General features: G+C 43.6%; 1 protein-coding gene across 2 annotated transcripts in view; it reads right to left on the bottom strand.

The window, feature by feature from the left end:
- Positions 1–15,383, bottom strand: part of PARN (poly(A)-specific ribonuclease) — a 156,941-nt gene extending 141,558 nt beyond the window's left edge. For both annotated transcript variants that reach the window (XM_059415283.1, XM_059415284.1), the window contains exons 1-8: positions 15,224–15,383; positions 14,676–14,753; positions 13,252–13,331; positions 12,705–12,772; positions 12,534–12,615; positions 6,152–6,212; positions 2,184–2,349; positions 94–159 (exon numbers count right to left, since the gene is read on the bottom strand). In XM_059415283.1, coding sequence (XP_059271266.1) covers positions 94–159; positions 2,184–2,349; positions 6,152–6,212; positions 12,534–12,615; positions 12,705–12,772; positions 13,252–13,331; positions 14,676–14,753; positions 15,224–15,242 — 620 coding nt within the window. In that variant the 5' untranslated portion in view covers positions 15,243–15,383. The remainder of the gene's footprint in view (positions 1–93; positions 160–2,183; positions 2,350–6,151; positions 6,213–12,533; positions 12,616–12,704; positions 12,773–13,251; positions 13,332–14,675; positions 14,754–15,223) is intronic.
- Positions 15,384–18,716: the final 3,333 nt, after the last annotated feature.

Genomic DNA, 18,716 nt, shown 5'->3' with positions numbered 1-18,716 from the left:
GAATGTACGTTTCAAAGACCAAAACGGAGCACATGCCAGAAATCATCCACCTCTCCAAAAAAAGAATGCATGAAAACATTCAGGGCAACTAACCCAGTACATGGCTCTAAATCCAAGTTCTTGTTTTCTTCACTTTGTAGTAAATCTTCTATTTTCTCTCTGCGGAATTAGAATGAAAACATCACCATCAGTATCTTTAAGGAATGAAGTCATAGACCAACAGAATATAACCATACTCAGAAGCAATCTCACTGTAAGGACATAGGTCAGGGTAACTTTACCCACTCAAGTTATAAGTTTTTAGCTACACTGAACAAGTTATACATGGTTCCCCATAGAAATACTTTATTTGGGGATTGCCTGGGGCCACGCAGTTGGTTAAGCACCCAACTCTTGGTCACAGGTCATGGTCTCAGGGTTGTGAGATTGAGCCCTGCGGTGTGGGGCTCCCTGCTCAGCTCAGAGTCTGCTTGTGACTCTCTCTCCCTCCCCCTCTGCCCCTCCTGCACATGCTGTCTCTCTCCCTCTCTCCTCCTTGTTCTCTCTTTATTTTTTTTTAAATTTTATTTATTTATTTGACAAAGAGAGATCACAAATAGGCAAAGAGGCAGGCAGAGAGAGGGGGAGAAGCAGGCTCCCTGCTGAGCAGAGAGCTCGATGTGGGGCTCGATCCCAGGACCCTGAGATCATGACGCAACCCGAAGGCAGAGGCTTAATCCGCTGAGCCACCCGGGCACCCCTCTTTCTCTCTTTAAAACTAAATAAATCTTTTAAAAAAAAACATTTTATTTGGACCCACAGTCTTTTTGTTGTTGTTATTCATGAGTTAGGGAAACTTCTCAAGGATTCATCAAAACAAGTGGTTTAAATTTTTACCTTTCTAAGGGAGGGGGGTAGGGGGTTGGGCAAAATGGGTGAAGGGGGGAGGGAGATACAGGCCTCCAGTTAAGAAATAAGTAAGTCACAGGGGAAGGCGGTGGGAGGATGGGGTACCTGAGTAGTGGACAGTAAGGAGGGCACATGATGTCATGGGCACTGGGTGTCATAGGAGACTGATAAATCACTGATCTCTACTTCTGAAACCAATAATACACTATATGTTAACCAAATTTAAATTTAAAAAAATAAAACCAAAAAAATGAAATAAGTGTCACGCAAATAAAAAGCAGAGCGTTAGAGGAGTACCACCAATGGCCCGGGACAGATGGGAGCTACACGTGCAAACACAGCGCAACGTATAAACCTGTCAAATCACTTTTGTACACCTGAAATTCATGTAACATTGTGTGTCAACTACACTCAAGGAAAATGAAGTCACTATATTAATTTTTACTTTTCTAATAAAGCAGTTATACCAAACACCCAAGAAAACCAGACACTCCTCCAATGGCTGGTGTGCTAGTCAGAAACTTCATTCAAAAAACAAAACAAAACAGGGGCACTTGGGTGGCTCAGTGGGTTAAAGCCTCTGCTTTTGGCTCAGGTCATGATCCCAGGGTCCCAGGATCGAGCCCCGCTCTCTGCTCCACGGGGAGCCTGCTTCCTCCCCTCTCTCTGCCTGCCTCTCTGCCTACTTGTGATCGCTGTCAAATAAATAAATAAAATCTTTAAAAAACAAAACAAAACAAAAACATGGATGTGTTGCAAATATCCAAATGGGCCTGTTTTGTTCCTCTGCCTTCAGGGAAACTAGCTGATGTTTATGGGGCCCTCCGTCCTATATATACGGGGTATGCCCACTGGCCAAGAGAGTCTCTTGCCCAAGACACGTGGGAAGTCTAAGTACAATACACAAAATTCTATTTTACAATGTGCTGTGATTACACAAATTCAGGTATGACACAATGAAATCCTGCCATCCCCTCTATCACCCCTGCGCGTGCTATGTGTGCGCAGCCCAAGCTTAAAATACAGATGCTGGGGGATGCCTGGGTGGCTCAGTCAGCTGGGCGTCTGCCTTTTGCTAGGGTCATGATCTCAGGGTCCTGGGGTCGAGTCCCACCATCGGGCTCCCTGCTCAGCAGACAGTCTGTTTCTCCCTCTGCGCCTCCCAACAATTCATGCTCTCTCTCTCTTTCTCTCTCTCAAATAAATAAATAAAATCATTTAAAAAAACACAGCTGTCAGTTTGGCACCAGCATTCATTTACATAATGCACATCTGGCTTCTGTTCTGGAACTTACACCACTTGGTCGATGAACTTCTTCTGGTCCTCAGGAATTGTCACAGGACATTTGGAAGTGTTTGGAGATACGTAAGACAGCGCTCCTGTGCCATTGGACTGCAGACGTTTTTCATCATACTGCTCTCTTAACTGCCTTTCTTCTTCCTGATTTAAATACGGAATTCCTAAGTGTAATTTTAAAAAGAATGCATTAGCAGAGGTAACTAAACATAAAAATTTTAACATATAAATTCTTGAACCAACCAGTCAATCTAAAACACTCAGGAAAGACTGAATATATGTAACTATATCCCCAAAAAATCAAGAGAAAAAGCAAATGATTTTGAAATAACGCCTGTCTGTTCATTTGCTCCCGTCATTCATTCTTCTGCCAGCAAACGCTTATTGGGTACTTCTACCCGGCCAGGCGCTGTCTCGGGCACAAGGAGTCTCAAGGGGTGAAAGGAGATGCATTGTGCCCTGCAGTGAAGGGAAAGACCTTTGACAAGATGATCAGACAAGGTCACTGCGAGGGAAGACCCCAAGGATAAGAATGCCTCAGGCGGGCAAAGAGTCAGGGGAGGAGTATTTCAGGCAAGGGAACAAGTATAAACACGCAGAGGACGGAAGGGTGCAGGCTGCTCCCGAAACAGCAAGCACGCTGGCGCGCCCAGAACACGGTGAGCAGGAGAACAGCACAATGTCCGCATGGAGAGGACAGCGCAAGACTGCCCAGGCCTTTACAGGCCAGGATAAGAATTAATTCTATCCTGAGTACCTGGGGGGCTCAGTCGGTTAAGTGTCTGCCTTCGGCTCGGGTCAGGATCCCAGGGTCCTGGGATCAAGTCCTTCCTAGAGCTCCCTGCTCAGCGGGGAGTCTGCTTCTCCCTCTGCCCCGCCCCCTGCTTTTACACACACTCTCTCTTCTCTCTTGCAAAAATAAATAAATAAAATCTTTAAAAAGAATTTCTTTTAAGAGCAATGGAATGCCGCTAGAAGGTTTTAGGCAAGATAATTACATTATCTGCTTCTCCTTTGTAAGAGATCACTTGACTCCTCTGAGGGTTGAAGTAGGGAAGTCAGTTGAAAGCAACTGTCCAGGCAAGAGATAACTGCTTCCATCGGAGGTCAGGAAACTTTCTCGTAAGGGGGGAACACACAGTAACTGTTTCAGGCTTGTGGGCCTCACGGGGAGCGCTGCTACAACCAGTCAACTCTGTTCTTCCAACACGAAAACAGCCATACACACAGGGTAAAAGAACAGATGTGGCTTTATTTACAAGACGACCTTATTTACAAAGTAGGCAGTGGGTCATGCTTTGTGACCCAGCTTAGACTACAGAGACTAGAGGGAGAGGAACCTGCAGATATTACTGGAAGGGAGGGATAAAGGGAAGAGAGAGATCCAAAACGACCCCGGGCTATTAGGTGTTAAGCAGCATCAGACAGCAGGTCACTTACGGAGGGGAACACTGGGTAAAGGACAGTTTGGGGCCCAAGGAGTGAAAATCCAAAGTTATCTCCTGGATATGTAAATCAGCTAAGGGCATACATAAATTAAGCATGGTAGATAGAAACTTAACATTCAGGAGAAAGGTACTGAGACCCCCATTTAGGGATCATCACGATAATGGGAACCATTAAAAGTCATGGGACACTAATGAACTTTTCCCAACGATGGAACTGGAAAATCATGACTGTCAACAATACTCATCATTCCATGCAAGAAGCATCGGGAGTTGTTAAAATTAATTGGTAACAAAGGTTATCAACACTATTAATGCCAACAGCTGCAAGACACAAACGTCCTTGGTATCACTGAACAGAATACTTAAAAATGGTTAAGATGGGGGTGCCTGGGTGGCTCAGTGGGTTAAAGCCTCTGCCTTTGGCTCAGGTCATGATCCCAGGGTCCTGGGATAGAGGCCCACATTGGGCTCTCTGCTCGGCAGGGAACCTGCTTCCCTTCCTCTCTCTCTGCCTGCCTCTCTGCCTACCTGTCAAATAAATAAATAAAATCTCAAAAAAAAAAAAAAAACAAAAACGGTTAAGATGCTAAGTGGTATGTGTGTTTCCACAATGGAAAAAACAAGTTAACATCACGTGTAACGAGACGAAGTCAGCAAGAAGGACCAGAGGTAGTGCTGTCAGTGTGAAAAATGCGGGAGGCGGGCACAGTTAGCGGTGATAAGACCCATGACAGGTAGTAAAGGACAGAGATAGCGGAGGGGACACAGGAGCCAAGACTGCTGTGCACCTGGTCAAGAAGCAGACAAGACAGAGCGTTTGCTGGTCATCCCTGTGGATGCTGATGTTACCCCCAACAAGGAGGGAGGTAGGAGCAGACAGAAGACAGCACGCCAAAGCCAAGGCTGTCCTGAATGCCACACCCATGAAATGGGCAGAAAGAGGAGTGACGGAAGCGGTGGCACGCCGAACATCCCTGCCAACAGGGGCTCCTGGGAAGAGGGAACCCAAGCGGCTAGCAAGTAGCATGAGGGAACAAGGAGACCAACGGACACCTGGGGATGAGTCTGGTCATGACAAATGTGGGAATCCTGACTCGGTTGTGACGAAAATATTCCCAAAACAAGGAGAATGAGGCACACTCCAATTTGGCTGTTTCTCTCCTTTCATGGAAATAAAACCATCAGGCTGGAAGCTAAACATGCTTAGAGGCTGGTTAAACTAGTTCCTTTGAAAGATTTCTACACTTAGTCCAATATAGCGCTCTTACGACATTTGCAATTTGTATCCTATTTGTTTTTTTAAGTAGGCTCCACACCCAGCATGGGGCCCAACGTGGGGCTTGAAATCCTGACCCTAAGATCAAGCCCTGAGCTGAGATCAAGTGTCGGATGCTTAACTGACTGAGCCCCCAAGGTGCCCCTTTGATCTTGTATTTTACAATAGCTTTCAGAATTAAGTATGCGGCAAAAAGAAAAAATTTTTTAAAACACCCAAATTGTGGTACCCAGCTGGTTCACTCCCAATGTTAAGCAGTTTGGGCTGCAAAATTCTTTTTTTTCCAGTGTTTCCAAAAATCACAATCATCCATAAAAACTAAGACGCCGTACCATTGAGACAATTAAAAAACACCACGGCATGGGTTCTAAAGGGCTCGAAAGACAGTCTTGCTGAGAGGCAGAGAATGTTTTGAGTCTATGTTCTACCACTTTCGTTGAGAAAAATCTCCCTTCTGAACTCACTCAATGATTCTGCCTTCACGGCGGAAAAGAATACAATTTGTGAGGATAATTAAAAGTAGTTACTGACCTTAGAGCAGCAGGTGCTTAAAACAGCGGGGAAAACCAGAGGCTTTCTGAAACATTTTTCAGGCAATAAAGGAAGGAAAAGCACTCTGGCGGGGACTTTAACACCAGAAATTGCCTCATGAATATTATGGTCATTTCCCTGACCCAGCCAAGGGCTTGCACTCTGCCCCGGGGATTTGAAATGAATGAGACCCAGTCCCTTTCCTCGGGGGATCCGCCCACCTGTCCCACAACCCAGTCAGCTGTCGTGACCATGCTGTCTACGCAGACTTTCTTTCTCCGGTGAGAAACCACCTCCAATTATGAAGCAAGCGTCACCTGAGAAAGGGAGCTTTTCATGAGAGCACTACTAGCATACAGCTCCTTTTTAAAGTACTCTGCCGCCTGTCTCACTGAAGAAAACAGAGCAGTGCTCCCCACAGGTGGCCTGTGAGGGCCACAAAGTCGCACCAGTGGGAGAATAAAGTCCATTCAGTAAGATCAGGAGTTCGTGAGGCCTTGTTAGAGCGAAATGGAGTGGCCTCTACTCTTCTCGTTCAGTTCACGGTAGACAAGGCTACACATTTTAAAAGGCACAATAAAAGAGTTTTTTTTTTTTTTAATTCTAAGGCTGCACATGGTATACCAGGACTCTGCGATTCTGTCTCAGAGGGCAGGCCCAAAAAGATCATCCAAATTACAAGCTCTAGGGATAAGCCATAAATAATCTTACCATTGCGGAAAACTTTATTAAAATCAAATCCTTGGCTTGCTAGAAAGTCAATGCTTGAACTCTGAAACAAGAGGGAACAGAACACACATTTTGGTGATGTTGGCGGCAGTTAGGTGAACAGAAGCAGTGAGGTAACTCACACACGAAAACAAGGCAGACAGCCAAGGAAAGGGCATGCCAAAGGTCAGAAAATTAGGATTGCTACTCCAAGGCTGCCAAATGACCCATTCATTTAAGCTATCTAGGCTCTTCTCCTGTAGAGCTTATAAAACAAATATGCTTCGTTTCACAATATTTAAGAAAATTCTAATGGGTAAACACATCTTCTCCCATAAAGGCAGAAAACTACCAATCAGTGCACTGAAGAGGAAACTATAAAAAGAAATAAAATGTCCTGACAGCCTCTCACCACCAGTTCAAGTTTAAAGTAGCTCACATGGGCAAGTTGTAACACATCAACATCCACCCCAAGGGTGACTGTGAAAACCTAAAATCTTCACTGGCTGGACTTTACATCCAAGATCAAAAATAGAGAAAAGTTCTCAGGAACAACACTGATTACACAAATATATCTCAAACCCAGAGTGAGCCGAAATATAGACGTTGAAACGAACATTAAGAAAATACTACCATAAGGGCGCCTGGGTGGCTCAGTGGGTTAAGCATCTGTCTTCGGCTCCGGTCATGATCCCGGGGTCCTAGGATCAAGCCCTCTGCTCCTCCCTCTGCTGCTCATTCTCTCTCTCTCTAATAAAATATTTTAAAATCTACTCAAAATGGTGAATTTTGTTATGTATTTCTTACCATAATTTAAAAAAAAAAATCCTTAAACCCACAAAATCTATTTGGGTTTAGTATCCATTACCTTCTATTTGTCCCAAATGTAACATTTTCAGGATTTAAAAAGTGAGCAGAGCTATCTGGGAGAACAGTTTCAGGCAGCTATCAAAATTCCAAATGCATATGCCCAATGAGTCAGCAATTTCCCTTCTAGGAAATCTGTAAAAAACCCATTGGGGCACCTGGGTGACTCAGTGGGTTGAGCCTCTGCCTTTGGCTCGGGTCATGGTCTCGGGGTCCTGGGATTGAGCCCCGCATCGGGGTCTCTGCTTGGAGGTGCCTGCCCCACCCGCCTACTTGTGATCTCTCTCTCTCTCTCTGTCAAATAAATAAATAAATAAAATCTTAAAAAAAAAAAATCCTGTAGGGCACCTGGGTGGCTCAGTGGGTTAAGCATCTGCCTTCGGCTCAGGTCATGATTGCAGGGTCCTGGGATGGAGCATTGCACTCCCTACTCAGTGGGAGGCCTGCTTCTCCTTCTCCCATTCCCCCTGCTTGTGTTCCCTCTGTCTCTCTCTTCTGTCAAATAAATAAAATGTTTTAAAAAAAGTTTTTAAATCCCATAAAAATATTCCTACATATATGTAGCTCCTGGCTGGTTCACTCAGGAGAGCATATAACTCTTGATCTCAGGGTTCTGAGTTCAAGTCCCGCATTGGACACAGAGCTTACTTTAAAAAAAAAAAGTTCTATATATATACCAAGATACACCTCACATGAATACTGACTGTAATACCGTTTAAAATAGGGAACCTTTGGGACAACTGGGTGGCTCAATCAGTTAAGCACCTGACTCTTGGTTTCAGCTCAGGTCATGAGACTGAGTTCCATGTCAGACTCCATGCTAGGCACAAAGCCTGCTTAGGAGTCTCTCTCCCACTCTCTCTCTCTCTCTCCAAAAAAAAAGGAACCTTTGGAAAGCTTCTAAATTCCAATTAAAGTACATATATCCATACTGTGAAATATGAAGAAACCATGTTGAATGGAAAATACATGTTACATAAAATGTGAATACCAAGATTCTATATTTTTTTTTATTTTTTTAAAGCTTTTATTCATTTATTTTACAGACAGAGATCACAAATAGGCAGAAAGGCAGGCTGAGAAAGAGGGGGGAAGCAGTCTCTCTGCCGAGCAGAGAGCCCAATGCGGGGCTCGATCCCAGGACCCTGGGTTCATGACCTGAGCTGAAGTCAGAGGCTTTAACCCACTGAGCCACCCAGGCACCCCATATATTTTTTTTTTTAAAAAGCTAAAGTTAGGTATACATGCGCAGACCTATGGATATTGATGATCCCCAATTTAACAATGGTTCAATTTAGGATTTTTCCACTTCACAGTGGTACAAAAGCAATAAGCATTCAGAAGAAACTATAGTTCTATTTTTGATTTTGGATCTATTCCGAGCTCGTGATCTATAGCATACTACATTCTCTCCTAACTCCGGGCAGTGGCAGGTCCCGCTCAACCACGCGAACACAAGTGCTTGTAACCATTCTGTACCCATAAAAACATTCCTATTTTTCTCTTTAAAGATGTCATTTTTAACCCATCACGGGGCTCAAACTCACAACCCTGAGATCAAGAATTGCCTGGTCCAGACAGAGCCAGCCAGGCACACCAGCCAAGCAACCATCCTGTATTTCCCTCTAATATGGTATTCAATAAATGACATGAGATTTTTAACTTTACAAAATGGGCTTTATGGTAGATAATTTTGCCCAAGAGCAGGCTAATTTCAGTGTTCTGAGCATACTTAAGATAGGGCAGGCTACTCTATGATGTCTAGCAAGTCAGGGGTATTAAAAGCAGTCTTGACTTACAATGTTTTCAACTTACAATGGGTTTATTGGGACATGCCACCATCATAAGTGGAGGAAATCTGTGTATGTATACAAGTCATAAAAGTTGGGAAAAAGAAGGGGCGCCTGAGTGGCTCAACTGGTTAAGCGTGTGCCTTTAGCTCAGGTAATGATCACAGGGTCCTGGGATAGAGCTCCATGTCGGGCTCCCTGCTCAGCAAGGAGTGTGCTTCTCCCTCCCCCTCTGTCCCTCCTGCCCGCTTGTGCTCCCTCTCTCTCTCACTCACACTCTCTCTTAAATAAATATCTTAAAAAAAAAAAAAAAGGAAAAAAGAGAGAAATGGGGAAGGAAGTGGCACGAGGAAGAGGGTATTAAAAAAATCTCATTTACTCTACAAACAGCAGCAATATTTTGATATTTCACAATCATTTATGTATTATCATCAATGAATTCAACATTTGATGCTCACCAAGAAAAAAAGAGAAGAAAAAGAGATAAAAACAGAGTAAATGCCTAAGACACAGAGAATAAACTGATAGTTGCTAGAGGGGAAATAGGGAAGGGGAGAAGGGAGTGGAAGTGTACAGACCGCCAGTCATGGAATGATGAAGTCATAGGAACCAAAGGTACAGTACAGGGAACACAATCATTAATATTTTCATAGTCTTGTACAGTGACAGGTAGTAGCTACACTTGTGAGCACAGCAGGGCAGAGATGTTGAATCACTATGTTGTATACCTGAAACTAATCTAATATGATCTATCAACTGTACTCATAAAAAATTTTTAAGTAATGTAAATGCCTCCCATCCCACGGGATGGGTACACTCCCTGGGAGTGTATGTGGTTCTTGGTCTGCCCATTCTTCCATAGCCTGCCTAGACTGTAAGCATCTCTACTGTGTGTACAGACACTTATTTTTCAAAGAGCTTATCGTGCTGCTATACTCCCAAACCCTACCTGTTTTAAGGATGGTAAGAGATTTCCAAGGTGATTTTTGCCTAGACATGATTTTTGCCCCACTCTTTGACCTTAGAAGCTAACTTCTGTGCAAGATGCAAGTCTGCTGCAGTCCTAGAATTTTACTTTTTTAAAAGATTTTATTTATTTATTTGTCAGAGAGAAAGCCCGTGTGCACAAGCAGGGGGAGCGAGCGGCAGGCAGAGGGAGACGGAGAAGCAGGCTCCCTGATGAGCAAGGAGCTCAGTGTGGGACTTGATCCCAGGACCCTGGGATCATGACCTGAGCAGAAGGCACATGCTTAACCTACTGAGCCACCCAGATGTCCCAACAGTGCCAGAATTTTGAACAAAACAGAAATCATCTTGGATGGAAAAAAAAACAAAACAAAAATTCAAAGATAGTATCATTTACCTTATCCATATAATTCACAAATTTACATATTAAGTCTAAACCTTTTCTGTGACTTTGCTTTTCCAGACTAAAAAAATTGTAACATTTATCATTGTCCATTTTATTTATTTTTTTTTTAAGATTTTATTTATTATTTGACAGACATAGATCACAGGTAGGCAGTGAGGCAGGCAGAGAGAGAGGAGGAAGCAGGCTCCCTGCAGAGCAGAGAGCCCGATGTGGGGCTTGATCCCAGGACCCTGGGATCACGACCTGAGCTGAAGGCAGAGGCTTTAACCCACTGAGCCACCCAGGTGCCCCTTATTTCATTTAAGATTTTATTTTTTTATTTCTTAGAGAGAGAGAGAGCGAGCACGTGCATACACATGTGTACAAGTGGGGTGATGGGGGGAAGCAGAAGGAGAGGGACAAGCGAGTCCATGCTGAGTGTGGAGCCGGACTTGGTGCTCAATCTCACGACCCTGAGATCATGATCTGAGCTAAACTCAAGAGTAGGACCTTTTCCCAATGGAGCTACCCAGGTGCCCCCCCAATGTCCATTTTAGACATGAGTCTCTGGCCTGTTCGACTCTATCACATCTTTTTTGTGTGTTTTGTAAGGAGTAGTGGCAACTAGAATTGCATTAAATATTCCGATTGTGGCCACAGAATAGCTTCGTACGACCCAGAGTTCTTCCTATCCACTTCCAGTCTGCATCTGTAGCATCCGCCGCACTCGTGTTGGTATTTAGAACAAAGCATCATTCCTAAGGTGTCTCATTGCCAATGTCTGCTTTTGCCCAGCTGAGGCCCAGCTAATGATGTCATGGGACCCACTTAACATTTCTATCTTCTCCTGAGGTATTACTGGAAAACTTTATCCACACAAATTGCCAAACGGAGCTCAGTTTTTTCCTCAGTAAGAATCTACAAATACAGGCGCCTGGGTGGCTCAGCGGGTTAAGCCTCTGCCTTCGGCTCAGGTCATGATCTCAAGGTCCTGGGATCAAGTCCCGCATCGGGCTCTCTGCTCAGCGGGGAGCCTGCTTCCCTCTCTCTCTCTCTCTCTCTCTCTGCCTACTACTGATCTCTCTCTGTCAAATAAACGAATAAAAAAAAAGAAAAGAAAAAAGAATCTACAAATACCATTTAATTAGTACCCCTGACAAAGATAATTGATAAAAGACTATTAACTGAATGCAGAATAAAGGCTTGCTTGCTTATTTAAGAAACCAGGTTACAAAACCAAAATTATCTTCACCTTTCCTCTACAGCCCCAGGCAGAGGATTAATTCCTAATTTCACTTGCCGTATTACAGAAAGAATTTAGCATGGTTCAGTCACTAGGAAGCTTACACTCCAGGCTTTCTTAACTGCATTCCTACTTACAAGCAGAGGGAAGGATGGCAAGACTCAAATGAACTAACTTTGCTGAGAGAGAAGCGAAGACACAAGATTATAAGGTAAAAAAGACCATCCCTTGTCTCTAATCACGCATGCACACACTACGCCACTCACTCGCATCCTCTTTATCCTTTATAACAGATTACTAAGAGAACAGAAAGAGGAAACTGATACTTACTGAGGTCTACCAAATGAACTGCAACTCTAAAGGCCAACCTCCCTGAATCCTTACCTTGATACAGAGAGCATGCCCTCTCCTCCTCGGGAGGAAACTACGGGCTCTCTTTCTTCACTGGAGAATGAGGGAAATGGAAATGAGCATATAACTTTAGCCCCTTCTGGGTTCTCTCTTTTTGAACAGGATGCATACATACTCTGTTTCTCTAGAAAAGAGAGCTCTACTCTTGGAGATGAGTACAAGGAGAATAGGAAGGGAAGAAGCCTGAAGGACCTGATCTGTAGGTTCAAACAAGGGTAAGATATTAAAAAAATCCCAAACAGAAACACATTACAAAGCCATGTTCCCAAAATCAGCTTTGCTTAATAATAAACCCTGGGTTCTGGTTTCTGTCTGCCTGTCTCTTGTTCTTACTCCTGATTCTAAAAGAAAGAAGAAAAGAGCAGTGTCATTAATTTGCCACCCTAAAACTCAAAGTCGGAGAGGTGAAATGGTTTGCTAAAAACCCAAAGTCTAAGACAGAACCAAACTTTAAGAAGAATTCTGGGGGTGCCTGGGTGGCTCAGTGGGTTAAAGCCTCTGCCCTTGACTTGGATCATGATCCTGAGGTCCTGGGATTGAGCCCCATATAGGGCTCTCTGCTCAGCAGGGAGACTGCCTCCCCCTCTCTCTCTGCCTGCCTCTCTGCCTACATGTGATCTCTGTCTGTCAAATAAATTAAAAAAAAAAAAAAATTCTGATTCCACATTTCCTCACTGCCCCATCAGCACTTCGTAACAGAAGAAAATCAATTATGCTACCAACCTGACAAACAAACTTGACATCTGGCGAGGATCTATTGAAGGGTTTTGGGAACACGTAGAAGTTGAATGACTTTGTTATATACCTGAGGGAAAGAAGACAAAAAGGAGACTTAGTGGGTTACACTACACCAGGGAAAAAAAAAAAAATCCGCCATTTATTAAAACAACCTACTTTGAATCTGTGTGGTCATACTTAAACGTGCAAAGGCCAAACTGAAACAGCAAAAAGTCCATGGAATGCTGGAAAAGGGAAAGAAAACACCTGTCAAATCAGTGTTGTAAATGCAACGTGAGCAAAAGTACTCTCAGTCAGACGGGCTTTCTAACTACTCAATCTGACTTTTAGCAGAATACTTCCAATTACAAAAGATTAAAAATTACGTATCAGAAGTATTATTAATTTACTTACATTTCTTAATACTTTTCCCAATTAAGCACCTATCCACCAACCAGAGCATCACATTAGGCCTATTTCCAAATGATTAAAATAACCACACTGTATTCCCTACAAATCAAATTAACGCTAGAAATACTAAACCTTCCCCAAAATGTTTTCCCCAAACAATTATTTTTGCTGTTATTTTTAACATCACTAAAATATTATTTCACAGCAGGAGCAGAGAAGTTAACGTACAAGTTTAATGATAACATTTCTTTATAATTCAACGTAAGGAAGACCAATGTGGGGCCGGGGGAGATGTTGGAGCACATCCACTTACCTTTTTAAGCTTCTGATACCTTTCTTCCGGAGTGTCAAAACCATTTGTCAATGCAGTTACTGAAGGTCCATCACTGATCCCTAATTTTAAAAAATGACATTTTTTTAACACTTATGTTAAACATCAGTCAACTATTCAACAGCGTCTAATTTCATATTCTTATGAATTATGATTAATTGGAAGTGCTCCCTACTTCACGTTTTCAAAATGAGAATTAATTTCACTGGCCACCAAGCTAAACACACTGTAATAATGAATTTAGAGATGTGAATGCTTTAATTTGATAATAGGCAGTGTTAATGTCTAAAACAGGCTTCAAGCCATAATAATGATTTAATAAAGCAATCTCCATCATTAAATAAGTTTTGCTGCCTTCAAAAGGATGAATGCATAACCAGACGATTTAGGAATCCTGAAGTATATTACTGTTTGGAATCCTGAAGTATATTATTGTTAGAGTACCAATCTTGATCAATAGTTTGGAGTAATATTTACACGACAAAGAATCTTCAAGGTCAAAAACCAAAATTACTTCTGCTGAAAACTGAGCTTCCCAGGGAACTGACTCCAACTAGAAACCTCGTGCTTAAAGGTCACTAGCATAGCGACCTGAGCATGGATTCCTTCAAAAAGGACTGAAGTTTTTTAAACACATAAAATCAGGTAGCAAAAGAGGCTATCTACACCAATTGTTCATACTGACTTCAACAACTCAGAAATTAGTTTTCTATCCAAAGGAAAAAAAAAAGGCTTTGCCATCGTTAAGTGTTGATACCAAGTTTTACACACACATACAAGACCCATGCTGAGGTAGGCAATGAACACCTCCCCCTAATGCATAAAGAAATGCCTTCATTTACCTACAAAAGCCTGACCCTAAAGTCAATCACAAGGGAAAAACAATCTATGAATCCACTTATATGAAGTGCCTAGCACAGTCAAACTCATAGAGACAGAAATAATAGCTGCCAGAGGCAACGGGAATGGAAAAATGGAGAGTTACTGTGGGTACAGAGCTTCAGTTCCAGGAAAATAAAAAAGTTCTGGAGATGGATGGAAGACGCTGTGAATGTGCTTCACGCCACTGACCTACAAAAACCACTTCCAGAGGGTTAAGATAGCAAATTTTATGTTATGCACATTTTACCAAACACCAAAAAAAGTCTGACCTTAACCCTACCACGTGCATGTCACAGTTTCAGGCAGCACCAAAACCGTGATCTCAATGTGTAACCTTTCCGAGCTTGAACGATCACAAACCCACCGCACCTCTTCCACACCCTTGAAACGTCTAAGAGGAAACAGAAGACCCCTACAACGCCCAAGGCCACAAACTGGGAGGAGCGGCCAGCAGGCGGGAGGGCAGGGAGTCAGAAGCCTTAGCAGTATACCCTGCTAGCCCCCAGCTTGCAAGCGAGGGATACCTGAAAACTCCCCATCGATGGCGAAGAAGTCGGCCTCCTCTATGGCCTGGTACACTTTGTGAAGATTACTCTTAAAATCTGTGAAGAAACCGAGAAGCAGCTCAGAAACTGTGGCCTGGCTTTCTGCCCAAAAGGTCCTAACGGGAGAGGAAAGAAGGGCAGGGGTGATCCTGAGACCTCGGGCTGGAGGAGGGCAGGTCCTAGAGGGATTAAACAAGACGGAGAGTATCAAGTCCCAGACCCGTGCACGGTTGGAGGGGGGTCAAAGCGCCCAGGACAAGCCCCGGGGGGGTGCCCGGGCCACAGAAGCACACGAGCCACAGAGACACACGGCCTTGGGGGGTGCCCGGGCAGGAGGACAAGGCCCCTAGGGGTGCACGGGACAGAGAGGGGCAGGGCTCCCAAAAGCTCACAGACTTAAGAGGAAGCAACCCCTGAGGGGCTGCTTCAACCCAGGCCCCGCCAAGCAAACCGGCCCTGGTCTGGGCCTAGCAAGCCGGGCGAGGGGGAGCCGTGGGGACTCGGGGAGGTGCACGGAGGACACGCACTGCTCCTGATTATCTCCATTCTGCAGAGTGGCCTGAACCCCGGCCCCGCCCGGGCCCGCCTCAGCCGTTCTACTCGCAAAGTTCCGCGGGGACCGCGACAGCAGCGGAGGCAGCGGCGGGGAAGACCACGGCGGCGACTTCCGGAAACAGCGCGCGCCGGCGCGCGTCACGTGAGCCTGCGTCAGCGGCGGGGGCGGAGCCAGGTTGGGGGGCTTTTCCCTCTTTCCAGGGACAGAGGCGGAGCGTGGTGGTGGGAATCCTCGGGATGCGGTCTAGCTGGCTCTGCCAGACGTGGGGACCGTAACTTCCGAAGAAATGTTCATGTCTTGACACCCAGTTGGTGAACAAATATTCCCTGGCAACATGGTGTGCCAGGCACTCTGAAACGGATGGGGATACGGGGATGAACAGAAGAGAAAGTCCCTGCCCCCTTGGAGCTTACCCGGGTAAAAGGGGAAAAAGTCAGGCAGGACTGAAACTTGGCACTTGGAAACACTATCAGCGCTGTGAAGACAAAGAGCCCGGTGCTGCAGTGAAAATAATTTAGGTGGGGGGGGGGGGGGGGGGGGAGGAAGGGGGGGGGGGGGGGGGGGAAAGGGGGGGGGGGGGGGGGGGGGGCGGTGAAGACGAATGGGAAGGAGGGTCACGTAAGAGAGGTGAGGAGCATGCAAACCTGAGACCTTTATCTACCGCACTAGCCAAAGGGACTGGGGAGATCTTGCTGGTTTGGACGGTTGGGAGTATACGATTGATCCTCAGAGCGGTGCATCAACGGTGTTGATGCACAGTAGATGCTAAGTAAACGTAGGCTGAGTGAGTGAATTCACTTTCATCTTTCACAAAGATGTGAAGTTGTTTAGACTCTGAAGTTGTTTAGAAGACGGTCTGCCATTAATTACGTCTGGGATGTATTCAACCTTCCTAAACCTCAATTTTCTCATTCACTAAATAGGGCTGAAGATAAGTGGAGATAAAGTCTGAATTATGGAGTACTGTATAAATAAATGTTAAATATGATTAGAGTTCGGACTTGTCAAAATTCTCCTGCATTCACACCTCTTAGTTTGAGATTTATTGAGTACAAATCCGTTTGTCTTTGGAAAAAAGGATAACCATTTTCCCGCAAAAGGAAGCATCAGGTACTCTAAAGAACACAGAAGAGTCTGGACATATTTTCTCCACCAATTCCCTCCACGAGTTCATTTCTTTTGCTTCATTCAATGGAAATTTACATATAGCTAATTATGTTCACTATCCCTAGTATGAACACCAGAGAGTGAGTGTGAATGCTAGAGTTCAGGTGGAATGGCAAAGAGGAAAATACAGATAGTCAAACTTCAGGCTTGAAATATCCTCTCTACCTTCTTGTTGCAGCTTAAGAAGTCTCATACAGAAAGTACTAGACACCTATGGCCACTTAAATTTGAATTTTAAGTAACTGAAATAATTTTAGATAATTTAAATAAGATCTATGTAATTTAGATAAATAATGAAACTTAATACAAAGCTATAGTAATCAAAACAGAGTGGTATTGGCATAAAAAAAGACCTAGAAACCAACGAAATAGAGACCCCCAAAATAAACCTTTGTGTAAATGGACGTATGATTTACAGCACGTATGTAGAGATCATTCAATGCGAAGAGTCTTTTCAACAATAGTACTGGGAACACTGGATATCCACATGCAAAGAATGAAGCTGGATCCTTTATACCATATAAAAATTAACTCAAACTAGATCAAACATCTAAATGTAAGAGTTCATGAAAGTCTAAGATTGTCAGCATAAAACATAAGGCAAAAGCTTCATAATATTGGATTTGGCAATGATTTTTTAAAAATATGATACCCAAAGCACAGGCAACAACAACAACAAAAAAAAAAAACCAGATGAATGGGACTACAACAAAACTTAAAATATTCATGAATGAAAGGATTCTATCAACAAAGTAAAAAAATGGTATGTCTGGGTGGCTAAGTCAGTTAAGCAGCTGCCTTCTGCTCCAGTCATGACCCTGGGATCCTGGGATGGAGTCCTGCATTAAGCTTTCTGCTCAGCAGAGAGCCTGCTTCTCCCTCTCCCTCTGCCCCATCACCCTGCTTGTGCGCTCTCTCTCAAATAAATAAATGAAATCTTAAAAAAAAAAAAAAAAGTAAAAAGTCAACCCATGGAATGGGAGAAATCATATATACATCTGATGAGGGGTTAATATCATTAATATATAAAGAACTCCCACAATTCAATGACCAAAAAATCTGATTAAAAAATAAACAAAGGACTTGTATAAACATTTCACCTCAGAAGGTATACAAATGACCAATAAACACGAAAATTTGCTCAACATCACTAATACAAATCAAAACCATTATTGAAGGGCACCTGGGCGGCTCAGTGGGTTAAAGCCTCTGCCTTCGGCTCAGGTCATGATCCCAGGGTCCTGTGATTGAGCCCCGCATCCGGCTCTCTGCTCCGCAGGGAGTCTGCTTCCCCCCTCTCTCTCTGCCTGCCTCTCTGCCTACTCGTGATCTCTGTGAAATAAATAAATAAAATCTTAAAAAAAAAAAACCATATTGAGATAATCTTTCCCATCTCTTAGTTAAGAAGCTGAAATTCTTCCATGCTGTTGATGGGAGGGCAAACTGGTATAGCCGCTGTGGAAAACAGTATTGGGATTCCAAAAAATTAAAAATAGAATTATCCTATAATGCAGCAATTGCATTTCTGGGCATACACCAAAAAAATATTGAAAAGAGAAGCTTGGATGGGTATTTACACTCCTGTGTTCTTAGTAGCGTATTCATAATAACCAAAGGGAGGAAGCAACACAGTGCCCATCAACAGATGAGTAGGTAAACAAAAGGTCGTATATACTTAGAAGGGAATATTACTCAACCTTTAAAAGGAAGGAAATTCTGACACATGCTACAAGATAGATAAACTTTGAGGATATCATGCTAAATGAAATAAGTCAGTCACAAAAAGACAAAGTGTAATTCTACTCATATGACGTGCCTAGAGTTGTCAGATTCACAAAAATAGGAAGTAGAATGGTGGTTCTCAGAGGCTAGAGAGAAAGGCAGGTGGGTGGGGAGGATGGGTTGGTATTAAACGTTTAACAGGTATGGAGCTTCAGTATGGGAAGGTGAAAAAGTCCTGGAGATGGATGCTGGTGATAGTTGCACAACCATGTGAATGTACTTAATGCCACTGTACACTTAAAAATGGTAAATTTTATGTTATGTATCCTTTTTTTTTTTTAAGGTTTTATTTATTTATTTGACAGAGAACACAAGTAGGCAGAGAGGCAGGTAAAGAGAGAGAGGAAGGGAAGCAGGCTCCCTGCTGAGCAGAGTCCTACCCCTGGCTGGATCCCAGGACCCTCGGATCATGACCTGAACCAAAGGCAGAGGCTTTAACCCACTGAGCCACCCAGGCGCCCCAAATTTTTTGTTATGTATCTTTTACCAAACACACACACACGGTGACACCTAGT

Source organism: Mustela nigripes, chromosome 11 (assembly GCF_022355385.1).
Source record: "Mustela nigripes isolate SB6536 chromosome 11, MUSNIG.SB6536, whole genome shotgun sequence".
Taxonomy (NCBI): Eukaryota; Metazoa; Chordata; class Mammalia; order Carnivora; family Mustelidae; genus Mustela; species Mustela nigripes.
This window is presented reverse-complemented; position numbering and strand designations above follow the sequence as displayed.